At 41.4% G+C, this 14,035-nt stretch overlaps 1 protein-coding gene and 1 pseudogene across 1 annotated transcript; both read right to left on the reverse strand.

Annotated features, from left to right (window-relative positions):
- Positions 1–2,224: 2,224 nt before the first annotated feature.
- On the reverse strand, positions 2,225–8,286 carry paf1 (PAF1 homolog, Paf1/RNA polymerase II complex component). Its single transcript, XM_086126216.1, has 14 exons — positions 8,074–8,286; positions 6,978–7,010; positions 6,800–6,892; positions 6,605–6,726; positions 6,355–6,421; positions 6,159–6,260; positions 5,967–6,072; positions 5,674–5,742; positions 5,464–5,567; positions 5,276–5,392; positions 5,071–5,199; positions 4,161–4,266; positions 3,950–4,061; positions 2,225–2,947 (listed from the first exon to the last, which is right to left on the reverse strand). Exons 1-14 carry the CDS (start codon positions 8,118–8,120, stop codon positions 2,514–2,516), a joined length of 1,641 nt encoding a protein of 546 aa, XP_085982342.1. The 5' UTR covers positions 8,121–8,286; the 3' UTR covers positions 2,225–2,513.
- Positions 7,018–8,060, reverse strand: LOC147197491 (COX assembly mitochondrial protein 2 homolog pseudogene; annotated as a pseudogene).
- Positions 8,287–14,035: the final 5,749 nt, after the last annotated feature.

The following is a 14,035-nucleotide window of genomic DNA, read 5'->3' on the forward strand; positions in this document are numbered from 1 at the left end:
ACAGTTTCCTCCCATATTCCAAAAACATACATGGTAGGCTGATTGAACACTTGAAATCTAGGTGTGAGTGTGAATGGTTGATCGTCTCTGTGTGCCATGCGATTGGCTGGCAACCGCCTACTGTCCGACGACAACTGAGAGAGGCTCCAGCACTCCAGCGACCCTTGTGAGGATGAAGCGGATTGGAAAATGGGTGGGTGGATGGTCCTGCTATTTTGCTGTTTGCTTTAGATAGTATTCGTTTGTTTGTTTGTTTATTGTTACTTGAACATATAAAAATATACAGTAGTAAATTGGCAGAAAGTGTAGGTAAGTAAAAGTGTAAAAAAGAAAACAGTCATCATACAGCATGATTTTATGTTCAAAGGAGTAGGAAGAAGTAACAAATTTATCTAGTTCTACCCCTTGTTATGTATTAATATAAATAGATAATTTTTTATTTCAATCAGAAAGGGAAAAAGTCTGCATTTAAACAAATGCTTTTACCTTTATGTGTTTTATACTTTTATTTTTCCAACTTTTGGTTTGTATAGGGCAGTCTTCCTCAACTGGCGACCGCGATCCACGACCGGACCGCCGACCTCCTCTGCCCTGACCCTCGGCAAATTGTATAAAATAATACATTATAAAGTGATTTTTACGTTATACGTTTTATATTTTTGGACTATAATCTGCGCATGACCGCGATCGCTTGTTAAAATTATCCGTTATATTCTTTGCGTGTACTAACAGATGTATTGCAGAGGACCGCAGCAGCACGACTGTGTGTGTGTATAATGTTTGACTAACTGGAGACCCTGGCTGAGCAGGGCATGTCGGCGATAACGATGCGCTGATTGGCTCCTCTGAACTTAAGGTGTGCCCATACATAAGCGTCAGCACGCGTCTATCTTAATACACACGTATTCAAAATGGATGATTGTGTCAGGAAACAGACGCATGCGCGACGCCACAGTGTGCTCGCAGCGTCAGCCCAGGAGAGCCACACACAGACAATTAGACAAGACGAATCGCGGGAGGTTTGGATTGTGTGCAGTTTTGCTCCCGTCTACCTGGGGATCTTTGCAGCTGTTTAACAGCAGAACACCGCAACATGGTAAATGAACATCCTCAATGAGCGTCCTCAAATAATATTTGCATGCCTCAGACATTGCATTCACCTTTAGTGGAAGAACAGCACTGCACATTCCTGTGCTCCCTTGTGTCAGTATTTAAAATGGTTCTTAACTCCTCTTCTGAATTATTTTTCAGTGATTTCAGAGGGGATGTGAAAAGGGGAATTGTACAAATGAAAAGGATATTTTTGTTTTCATGTTTAGTATTTATTTTGGTAAAATGAGTATTTTGTTTTGCTTTTGTTAAATTAAGGGGAAAAAAGACAACTACTGTTTAACAAAGTTAAAGTAAAAATGTCTTATTTCCCTAAAAGGGCTATTTCTATTATTAAGTAGGCACAACTTAACAAAATAAAAGAGTTCCTGTGCCTCAACACAATACCTCTCATTATTTGCTGTGTACTGGCAAAGTGAACAATTGTTATTTTCATGCACCCCATTATTGGTTGGTTGTGAGGAGTGATGATTTGTATAAGCTTGGCTTGACCATACTAAATGGGCATATAGCCCTGCTCCCCATGACCGCCGTGCATGGGACCGGTCTTATTTAAAAAAAAAAAAAAGTGGACCTACAGCATTTCTAGTTGAGGACCACTGGTATAGGGATTATTCACGGACACACACTAGCACATTTACATGTCGAGGAGCTTGTGTTTGTGCTGCTTCTCCAGTGACGTAGCTTTGTTCTGTACAAACCTGTCTCCAGGGCAACAAGAAAGGAAAAAAAAGTTCTATCTTTATCTCATTTGCAGTGTGTTCACTGCGCTAGGTAGGTTTTCTTGTGTACCGAGTGTGCGACCAGTGCGCAGTTTAGAGGGAACATCGCCTAGGTGTGATCATGAGTGCTAGCTAGCATTGGCTCAGGCACGCCAGCGACCCTTGTGAGGATTAAGCGGTTTCAGAATACAGTATGGGTCGATACATTACATCACAGTTGTTTGGAAAAGGTTTGTTTGGTTGTCATAGTGAATGCTTCAGACTGCAAGTCCAGGTGTTTTGTAAGTTAACTCTAATTGAAGAAGATAAACTGTCTTTCATGTTCATTCACATCTTATTTGCCTTTCTTTTAGCATATGCCTTACCTACAGGAGCAAAATGTTTATGCACAATACATTTTATATTTTTATTGTAAAACAGATGAATTTAAAAACAAATTCGTCAAGCAAATTGTTTGAAAAATTTGCTTGACGGTTAATGTTTTTAAAGCCATTACATAATGTTAACAAAAAATGAAGGGTACAGTTTTTCATTGTTTTGTGTACTGGCTGCTTCAAAAACAAAATCAACAAGAATGATGTCTGCATCACAACAGGGCGACAGCTACAGATGATGAAAAATCGAGATGACTCCAGTCCAAAAGTACTAGCAGGCTTCTGTATAATGATGACGACAGTGCAATTATTCAGAGTCACTGGCGTCACTGGATTCAGACACCCTCTCGCTGGCGCTGCCGCTCTGCGCCTGAGCCTCTGAGTGGTCGCTGCTGCGCTCGCTGTGAGCCGGAGAGGCGCTGCGACTCCTGCTCCCTCCTCTTCCTCCCTCGTCGTCATCGTCGCTACCCTCCTCGCCGCTGCTCCTTTTGGGCCCATTGTCGCTGTCGTCGTCGTCACTCCCGAAGATCTCCTCCTCGTCTCGCATCTCGCGGGCGCGGTCTTCGCCGCTCTCGCTGTCGCTTGACAGCCTCCTCTTGTTCTTGCCGCTAATCTTGGCTCTGTCTCGCTCTTCGTCGTCGTCGACCTCTCGCGCCCGTTTCTCGGTCTCTTCGTCGTCCCTGTCAGAATCGCTGACGGAGTTCTCGGCTTCGCTGCCATTGCCTCTCTCTTTATCATCTCCTGGAGGAAAAAGAGGCAAAAAAAAAAAATCACACATAACATTGGTGTAAATGGAAAATAGCTTTTCCCCTGTGTGTGCGCGCGCATTTCTGTGTGTACTGACACAGGGGAAAATATTCAAATTACTTGACCACAAAAACATTTCTGCCACGAATTGGGTGGGAGTTGTGGGTGCGCGATTACCTGACTAATCTCTGTACTATTCAATCAATTCTTAAAAGATCTGTTCGTGACATCCCGAGCATTTATGATTGCACACATTCATGTTTGCATCATCCAATATGAATACAAATCATGAATAAAATTATTTTTTTGGGTTCCATAAGCTTACAATCCTGAAAACCTGCCATTCATTACCCATGTCTTGTGTTGTAATTTATGAATATACAACTCTCCCCCGAAAAAGGTGAAAAAAAAGACAAATCAAATGTTTTTTTTGTGCCATTACAAGAGCCTATATAAGCCCATTTATCAGTCAGGCCCTAATTTTAACCAAGTACAATCAAGATAAAAGTCAAATACAATAAAATGTTGATCATATTTTGGGGGATTTTGCTCAAAATAAAATAAAATGAAACATACAATGCTAATTATAGTTTGGCTCTTGTAACGTAACCAAATATAAACGCAAACAGTTGAGTAAAAACTATGAATCATGAAGAATAAAAACCAAAATACATTTGATTTTGGAGAGTTAAATGTGAACGAATAAAGTAAAATTAAATCATACCAAATAATTATATTTTGGGTCACGATAACAAAATCAATAAAAACATCTAATTTGAATATATTTGGAGGGGATTTAAAAAATGTAAATAAACAATGCCAAATAATGATATTTTGGGGATTTGAACAAAATGCAATACAGTACAAGTGAAGGAAAATCTTTGTAATTTGGGGATTTCAACCACACACAAAAAAAAAAAAAAGTAATAAAACACAGCAGTTTGGTCAACCGTATGTGATGGCACCGCTGTGTCAAGAGAAAATACAATGACTGACCGGAGTCTTTGTCCATGTCCATGTCCATGTCCATGTCCAGGTCCAGGTCCAGGTCCAGGTCTTCCTCTTCATCCTCAGGCTCATGGTTCTCCAGCTGAGCTTTTCGGGCTTCCTGCCAATCAAACGGCCAAAGAGTCATCAGGGGGAAAAAAATTACATAAAAAAATAAAAAGCGGAAGTGGATGGCAAATGGTTGCAGATGGAGACTGACCTGGGCCTCCAGCTCCTTCTCGTTCATATCTCGGTGCTTACAAACCAGCACGGCGTTGGTGGTGGACTGGGCGCCCGCCTTGGCTCGCCTCTTGCTCAGACGCACCCTGCGCACCAACATCACAGGATATATTAAATTGCCACAACAAGATATACGTAGATATGCTTGCAGGAAGAGTAATACGTTCAATCAGATATTCGGAAAAGGAGTTCAGATCCAACCAGAAAACTAAATAGAACAGGAAAGAAATAAAAGATAACATTTTCAATTTTGAAAATTCATCATTTCAAATCATACTTAGGTCTGGGTTGAAAAAAAAAAGAAAAGGGGTAATCGAATCAAATCGACTTTCCTTTTCACAGCCCAATATCGATTCATAAAACCATAAATTGATTCTTTTAATACGTGTTTTCCCCCACATATATTGAAGTGACTTCTCAAGTCGAGTAATGTAGCAAAACAACATGGCGGAACACGAATGCGAACAATCTTGAAGGCAGATGTCTGGAAGTTTTGGAGTTTGAAGAAAAAAAAACCCCAAACAGACTACAATGAACTCCATTTTGTGAGACACTCACAGAAATGTGAATGTCATGAATTTGCAATGTGCTTTTGCCACTTTATTTATACAGCCTTCCCTGTGGTTGGAATTGATTTCAAATATTTCTTGTTTGTTAAATTGAAAACATTTGAAGAGTAATCAAATTTATATATTGAAACTATCTTGAAACGCAGACATTTCCAAAATTAAATGAAATGCTTTCTGGTAGCTGGCAGAGGATTTACAGTTCAACCCAAAATTATGTGAAAAACATGCCTCAAAAATTTCAAGTGTCTCAAGGAATAAACCATCCTTTTGAGTTACGGGGTTTTTCCTCGATCTTTTGTGTCTCTTTGGAGGAGTGCTTACCTTGTTTCCAGCTCATTGTAGTAAACCCCGTCTCCATCTCTGAAGATGAAGAAGTAGTTCTCCTCATAGCCTTTGCTGGCTTTGTTCTTCACGTTCCAGTTGTACTCCCTGGCAATCTTGTAATCGTAGCTGAAAAAGGCAAAGAACTTGCTGGGTCACTCAAGCGCACCCGATGAAGCGACATCTCGTCTTGTTCTTTCCTTACAGGTCGTCCGGCATGTAGTCCAGCCCCTCGTCGCAGTCCCGTTTACGCTTGCGAAGCGTGTCCTCGTTGGGCAGGAAGTAGGCCACAAACTGGTTTCCTTCCTCGTCCATCATGCCTCTGTGCGCATGGAAGATGTTCATCGCTCAAGTGTCAAAACCCAATACACGGCGGATCTCATTTGCCCCTACCTGATCATGGCTTGGGACATCATTTCCACACCTGCTGGGCCCGACATGTCTTTCGGAGCAGGATCCGAGTCGAAGATGACCTGAGCGCACGGGTTGATCCACATCTGGCGAGGCACGGGGAAAATATTGGAAATCGGTTGAACATTGGTTTAATCAGTTTCATCTACTCAAGTGATATACTTGAGCAGATTAAAAAAATTAGTAGCTCACCTTGAAATCTGGGAAGGCGGGTAAAACCTCCACCGGAGTAACTCGGGGTTTGCTGTAGTGCTGCACAATCTGAACCCAAATAACATTTTAAGATCGTTGCCATCTCTCTCTCTCTGTCTCTCTCCCCCTCCCTCCCTCAACACACACATACAGAACCGAAAGTGTGTGTGTGTGTGAGGGGGGGGGGGGGGGATACGCACGCACGCACGGGAGCCAAAGTGCCATCCTCCCGACACTGCTCAAGTCAATACGTTGATGATTCTGGTTGTAGTTTACAGTGACCGTGCTCTCACCGGTTTCTGGGCATCCTCAAAGGTCTTTTCGATGGCAGAGATTTGGCTGTCTCTGTCCTTGTAGATTTCCTCTTCTGTGAACTGTTGTTTGACAGACACGCCGATCCTAAGCAAAAACACGCGGTCACGTTGGCAAGCTCTTGTGCTCTCTCTCCCCATCACAGATGCATTCCCACTGGATCATCAACTCACTTGACTTCCACTTTCTCGTTGGAGACACCGTATCTGTTGAACTCAGTGGAAATATATTCCGTCTTTCTCATCCACGGCACCACCTTGGCGTGCTGCTGGGATCTTAAATGGCGGAGGACAAAAAAACCCAAAACAATTGAAAACATCTCCAAAGGCATCGCCAACAATCTGGAGGAGCTCAGCTTTGTGGCTTTACCTCTTGGAGCTGGACGGAGCCTGGATGTCCTCTTCTAACAGTTTTTCATCAGCTGGATCCAAGAGGACTGAAAAAAATGATTAAGTAAAATGAAGAATAACACTATTACCCCAACTCCTGGAATACGTTGGGAAAAAAATGTGCTGTCACTATTGGTTTGAAAAAGCATCACATGGCACAGTTCAGTTGTATTTAACTTTGAACTTAACTTCCTGTGTAATCAGGGCCATGCTTAAACAGCCAGACTTACTGTTGGGGTCTATGCGGTACGTGTCTGGGTTGATGAGATCGATAGTGACGCCGAGGTCCGGCTCGGTGAGGAGCTCGTGTTTGTGCTGCTTCTCCAGTGAAGTAGCTTTGTACTGTACAAACCTGGGGCAACAAGAAAACGACTCATTGTGTTTCTGCTCTTAGTGGTAATAGTAGAAAGTGGTATTTATGGTACCTGTGTTGATCAAATGGGTATGTGATGAATTTGGGGTCAAACGGGATGTCCGGCAGGCTGTTGCAGTATTTCACCCGACAGACCACACCCGACCTGTCACGAACACAAAACGGCTGTTATTGAAAAGTTATTTTCACCTTCATTCCAACTCAATATAACATGCATCAACACGATTTACCTCTCTGGGACAGTTCTGTGTGATGATGGCCGACTAAAAGGGGGATAAAAGTGACAAATTCTTAATGAGAATAGATACTTGAACAGTGACTAATCATGAGTGTCAACTTTCATACAACATTTTGACAATGGTGCACAATGAATTAACTTCTTTGTATGTATTATTTTAGTGTTGGATACAAGAGCAACGCAAAGTATTTGAAGTCAATACACAATAGATTGAGCGGAAAACGTTTAGTGAGACATTTTGCAGGAGAACTTAAAAATTATGACACGCACGTCTTGAATTTTGAGAATATTAATCCATTGGTCTAGAATTGGCTGGTACTGAATGAGTTAATCCAAGTGAATGGTGTGAATCAGTTGAGGTAGGCCAATGATTTCTATCCACTGTATATGTGGCCAAACACCAATGCAGGCTTAGTTCGGTATCTCAACCGGACACAAGTTTTGCAGCATAGATGTCTTTCAAAGCTGCTCCTTGGGTCTGTCTTTCAACCTCTTTTTCATGGTTTGTGCATGCTGTTTGCTGCGCTCCCGCCTTTCCAGTCTCTCATTCTTGAGGCAGTGGCGCATGGCGCGGTCAACGTTGTTACACGTCCCGAAGAACTTCAGGATGTTATGCTCAGAGTGGCACTGCTTCAGACGCTTTATGAGCTCATTACACTCATCTGTGTGCAGGTGAGGCGACAGGTCAGAGTGCATGCTGAATTAAGGTCGTACTGTGTAAATACTTGCGATCACCCTTAACAACGTACACTACAGTTACAAACCGTCCCCCAATTCCCTGTTTTACAGAGGCTAACAATGAGAATAAACTTACTTTTAAAATAAATAAAATCTATGCATCAATTTTGATATTCCTGTTCGTGTATTTTAATGGTACCGGTGGAGAGATATAAGTTGTACTTGGTTTATGGCTAAAATGTCTGAACATATACATGGGAAATTTTACACTACGCTTGGTAGTCATTCAACGAAACTCTAGTTTGGTAAGGACAATGAGCCTTTGCGAAGAAAAAACCACGCCATTGTCGTTAATAGGACAGGCTGATGATTGATAAGCTAGCTGCATAGCTAGCAGTTATCGTGTTTACCTGTGGCCGTCCTCGCGCTGTGCTTGCGTCTGAATCGTCGGGGCCATTGCAGCACAAAACGGTCCCCTCACGTTCACCTCCAATAATAGTCACGTCGAATAAATACGAGTGGATAACCTCTTAACAAAGGCAAAGCAACACGAAACTATCGAAACATACCATCCATTTGCTGAGTGAACTGTTTAGTAACGGAAAGAGTTGACGGAGCCACTCTTAAAAATAGTCACTGTTTTTTTGAGCGCCCCCTGCTGCCCGTGAATGTGCAACACAAGTCTTGGGTTTACTCCGAGGTTAAAATGAATTTAGTTTCGGTATTTATTAATGTTATTAAATAATTAATACATATAAACAAATAAATAAAACATTACATCTAACGTTCTTGTACTCGTTTGACGCCTCACTGGTGAATTAATTATAGTTACGTGATAAATACTACTACATAGAACTGATTCAAACAACAAAGCGTATGAGGGAAAAGTGGTTAAGATTGCAAGACTGTCTGTTTTTTTGTGATGTGTTGTGTTTACTATTTTACGTTAACTGTTTTGTTAAGCGCTTTGTTACAGCTGTAGCTGTTGTGAAAGCGCTATATAAATCAGGATGTATTGTAATAAATTGTTTGTTTTATGTCTTCTGTTTGAAAACGCTATGTTACAGCTGCTGCTGTTGTGGAAGTGCTGTACGAATAAAGACGTACCGGTATTGTAAAAAAAGAGAATTCATTACAATTTTGTTATAATGAATGATTTGACCCACGTTTGAACTTTTTTTGTCTGAATTAACTGTAAAATGTGAGTCTCAACTCTTTTCTGAAGACCATTTTAAAAACAACCACAGTATTAACAAACTGCTGCACACTATGAGGGTCAATACTTTATACGCTGTGTCTATCTCCCCTGTTAAATTGTATGCAATGTACAGTATTTACTTACAGCACTTCTGCACAAAAGTTTGCCTTGCCCTGGTTGAACTCCCAAAATACATTAATTTATTAGCCACTAAAATACAAATCCATCCATTGATGGATAAAATACAAATCAAGTATTCAAATACAAAATGAAGGGTTTCTGTCTGAGCTGCAAGCAACACACACACACACAGTAATATCATCAAATCACCCCGAAAACAAACACATAAATAAATAGATCAGCTTTATCATTGTGACACAGTGGAACTTAAGACAAACACCCCAAAAGTGATACAAGTTCAACAAAAATCTGAATTAATTTTACACTCTTTGGCATTTTGTGACATCTTCACAACAGAAGGGTACCCCAGATGGCAAATGAATTTGATAGCCATAGAATTGCGTATACAACTTACCAAAGCACAAGAATCAGACTGCTCAGTACAATATGAGCAATGCACAAATTAATTTCTGTGGATTCTTGTTAACAAAAGATATGACAAGACGTTCCCTCCATGAGCCGTTACCTTACCATGGTGGAGGGGTTTCTGTGTCCCAATGACCCTAGGGGCTAAGTTGTCTGGGGCTTTATGCCCCTGGCAGGGTCACCCATGGCAAACAGGTCCTAGGTGAGGGACCAGACAAAGCACGGCTCAAAAGATCCCTTATGATGAGTAAAATATATGGACATGAGTTTCCCTTTCCCGGACGCGGGGGTGGGGCTCATTGGCTACACCTATGGGGCTCGGCCAAAGCGCATCATTAAACATCACGGCAGTGGTTCACACAGAGCTCTATCTTGGCTCTTTGGGACTTTGCCACCTTTTAATCTGTGTGCACCTACTGCAGTAAAGTACCGCATTGGCCCGAATATAAGACGGCCCTGATTATAAGACGACCCCCTCCTTTTCAAGACTCAGGTTTGAAAAAAGACTTTTTGAACACCAAATTAATTTTTGTACAGAAAATAATTACAGTACATCTGAAACAAATGATTATAACAATATATTTGAGAGAAAAGGCATGTTATTTTGCCTCATTCAAATCTTAATATCTGAACATTTAAATATGTAAACTAAAGTGCAATCACAATCATAAATGAATGGCTTCTGGTTTTTGAAATGTAAACAAACCAATCTATTGTGATAAAACAACAAAATTGCAATAACGGCATTAAGATATCCTTTATTTGTCCCACACTGGGGAAGTTTACCGTCTACAGCAGCAAATTTGGGGCGTAGAAAGAAGAAAAACAAAGTGTTTGCAAGCACAAAAATAAATGTAGATAAAGAGAGCTGTACACAGTTCAATATAAGCGCACTATAAATATAGATTTATTAAGCATTAACCATCAAAGTGAAGTCTAACTGTAACTGTAGTTTTGAAACAAATCTGAATAAGGAAAAAACATTGCAATAAAATAATGCAAACTGGTTAAACCTGAGAGTAGCTGAGATCTGTCATGACAGAACATTCCTCCTCACAAACATCCTCTGCCTCGCTGTGCTCAGTGTCACTGTCCTCACTCCCATCCTCTGGCTCCTCCCAGAGCACGTCATCCTCACTGCCGTCCAGGGCATTTGATATCCAACATTTTTTAAACCCGTGGATGATGCTCTTTGGGGAAACTGCATCCCATGCGTGGAGGATCCACTCACAGAGCAAACGTACCGAAGGCTTCTGAATCTTTCCTGTCGGTGTGAGTGCGTGATCACCAGACAGGAGCCACTCTGTGTATTTCTTTCGCAGATTGTCTTTGAATGGTTTGTTGACCACAACATCCAACACCTGCAGCTGACTTGTCATTCCCCCCGGAATGATCACTAAGTCGCCGTTCATCGCCTTCACTTGTTTTTTGACTGGATCAGACAAGAGTCCACTAAATGCATCCAAAATCAGCATGTTCCTCTGTTTTCGGAGTCCCCCATGCCGTCTGCCCCACACAACCGTGAGCCAGTCCACTACATGCTTGGTCTCCATCCAGCCCTTTTCCTGGGCACGTACAATAATGCCAGCTGGCATCGCCTCCTTAGGTACTGTCTTACGTTTTAAAACCACATACGGAGGGAGTTTGGTTCCATCTGCGAGGCAGGATAACATGACGGTAACGCGGCTCTTCTCATTTCCAGTGGATTTTATAATACCGGGAACTGATTTCTCACCTTTCTTGTGTACAGTGACAAGTGTTGGCATGTCAAAAAACACAGGTGTCTGATCAGCATAGCCAATCTGATCCAGTGGGTAAGAGTGCTTTTCCGTTAAGTTGATTACATAGCCCTGAAAAGACAACAGCTTCTCTCCAAAGTCAGAGGGCAGGCGCTGGGCTAGACTTGTTCTGCGTCGCAGCGTTAGTCCGTTACGCCGCATCATTCTTCTACACCAGCCGAGGCTTGCTTTGAAGTCAGCGGTGGGTATGTTTAGCTCTTTGGCTATTTCCACGGCCGTGAGCCGAATGAAAGCTCTACTGATGGGCATCCCGTCCTTTCGTTTCTCGTCCACATACGCGCACACCCTCCTGTCAAGTTCTTGGAAGCGGCCGCTCCGGGGACCACGGAAAGCTTTTCTCTGACCGTGAGCATTTTTAAAGTCATCTTTTTGAGCTCTCCATCTCCGTACATTACACTCTGCGACACCATATTTCACAGCCGCTTTGCAATTGTTTGAAGACTCTGCCTCATTTATCACCATCATCTTGAAGTTGACATCATAACTTCTCCTTAGCTGCCGGTTAACCTGGGCGATCTTCGACCCACTTTTCTTCAGCTTGTTGCGACGTTTCACCATGTCTGAAGTCTACATCTCTCTCAGAAAGTGGGAATCAACTCTGTGAAGAGAGATAAGGCGCGGTGAGGTCAAAATCAACCAGGTATTTTTTGTCAGTCTTTCTTAAAACACACAAAAAATTACAAATACTTATGATGTAATATTAATAATTTCATTTTGGGGATAGAATCAAACAATCTTAAGTATATAGCTGATTTTGGCAGAGCTGGCTAGCATCCCGAGATGTTTAAGGCAAAAAAATTAAATTAAAAACACAAAAATTGGGGCGGGGTCAAAAGAGATTGACGATGCAGAGTAGAGCAAAGCAGAGCAGCAACATCATTGCTTTGTTTAAACATTGTGCGTCATTTTCAGTGAGTTTCCCATGGTGACAGACGGGCAAGCATGCTGCAAACAGCCGAATGCTGCAAATACCAAAAGATATGAAGAAACCCCCCCCCCCCAAACAACAAAAACAAAACAAAAAGACAAACACAAACGCTAAACTAAAAAAACACACAAAATAACTGTGAAACTAAAACGCTGCAAGATGAAAATGTTGCAAAAAGCCAAATGCTCCAAACACAAGAATGATGCAAACAAAACACATACATGCAAGAAAAAAAACATACCCGCAAGAAAGAAATCACAGCGAATCAAAACAAAACAGCTAAATAATAATAACAATAATGATAATAATAATAATAAGAGGGGGGAGGGTCATTTAAGAGTAGCCTATTGACAGTAGGCTTCAGGATATGTCAACATGATATGTCAACATCGAAAAGAGAAGCCGACAAAGGGTTCTCGCAATGACCTCTTGGCGTCATGTCGTATTGTATTTCTTTATCCTTATAAAAACAAAAAAACATACCTGCTCAGCATGTATATCAGCTGGCCAGAATCATCTGAAAATGCACTGTTACTTAAAAAAAAGGGCTCAGTTCAATTTGACATTAAGAGGTACATTAAAACACACACAGTCCACATTTACAGCAGATATAAAAGGTCTACACACCATTGTTCAAATGCTAGATTTTTGTGACATAAAAACAGGAGATCAAGATCAATCATTTAAAATCTTTTTACACCAAGAACATTGCTGAGCACCAAATTCTAATCAAACAAGGCTTTATTTGTCATGCCACGACTACGCTTGAACATAAGTATGATGTTCCATTGGCGTTGACTTGTGTTGTGTTTGCGCTACGCCTCTTGGAATTGTGGGCCATTGAGTTCAACCTTGGTTTCTTTCGAACACTTTTCTATGGTTTTTGAGAGCTTCCAAGTTTTTTTTCACCTTGTAAGATATGGCTTACATCTTGTCACCCTACATAACCCACGCATTTAAAGAATGGACAATTACCGTCACTTATATTAAATGCATTTACTCGCCTGAAACTTCTGCAGCTCCTTCAATGTTGTTGATGGTCTCCTAGCAGCCTCCCAAACCAACTGTGGGCATGTTTTTGCCACCACAATACCTTTGTTGTTTATTTTTACTTGCCCTCTCAAATAGATTGTTTTTAAAGCAAAAACAATTCAGTTGCATATGTTATAAGTCACATTAATACTGATGAAAGGTTTAAAAATGATATCTCTCAGTGTTATCCTGGCATCTGAACGGGGGGGGGGGGGGGGGGTAGACTTTTTATATCCACGGTATGCCTTATGGGCCACATCATGAGACTTCAACTTTTGATAAATACTGTTATTCTGGGAATTTGATGTCTTACCCATCTCCCCAGTGGTAGAGGACTCTGTCTTGGTAGAACATTGAGAGGAAGAACCACACACTGGTCTCCACCCAGAAGATGACAAACAGGAACCACAGTGACGTGAAAAGTAATTCGCACAACATCCTGCAATTTAGAAGAAAAAACAATCAAGAATTAAATTTCGCAATGACTGTCTCTCATCGGACAAGGTGTTTTATTTCTACAGTGACATAAATTACGAATTTGAAGAGTTACCAGTAATTTTTAGACAAGGTCCCTGGATTTCTGACCTGTTGAGCTTAGGTTTTTGACCCTACCTAAAATTTTATGACACTAACAAGACAAATTTAGACATTTCACATTACTGCTAGGGGTGGCATGGTGAGCGACTGGTTAGCACATCCGCCTCACAGTGCAGAGGTGCAAGGTTCGATTCCAAGCTCCTCCTTCATGTGTGGAGTTGGCATGTTTTCCCGGGTAGTCCGGTTTCCTCCCACATTCTAAAAAACATGCATGAGAAGTTAATGGAACCCTCGAAATTGTCCCTAAGTGTGATTGTGAGTGTGAATAATTG

This window comes from Hippocampus guttulatus, chromosome 12 (assembly GCF_054856545.1).
Source record: "Hippocampus guttulatus isolate MCC_2025c chromosome 12, RoL_Hgut_1.0, whole genome shotgun sequence".
Lineage (NCBI taxonomy): Eukaryota > Metazoa > Chordata > Actinopteri > Syngnathiformes > Syngnathidae > Hippocampus > Hippocampus guttulatus.

What these genes read in the sequence shown, in the direction of transcription:
- paf1 (XM_086126216.1), bottom strand. Translation starts at nt 8,120, where the DNA reads ATGGCCCCGACGATTCAGACGCAAGCACAGCGCGAGGACGGCCACAG. An exon ending in CACAGAACTGTCCCAGAGAG is followed by an intron (nt 6,893 to 6,977) that starts GTAAATCGTGTT and finishes TGTTCGTGACAG; the next exon opens with GTCGGGTGTGGTCTGTCGGG. An exon ending in TACAATGAGCTGGAAACAAG is followed by an intron (nt 4,267 to 5,070) that starts GTAAGCACTCCT and finishes GTTGGTGCGCAG; the next exon opens with GGTGCGTCTGAGCAAGAGGC.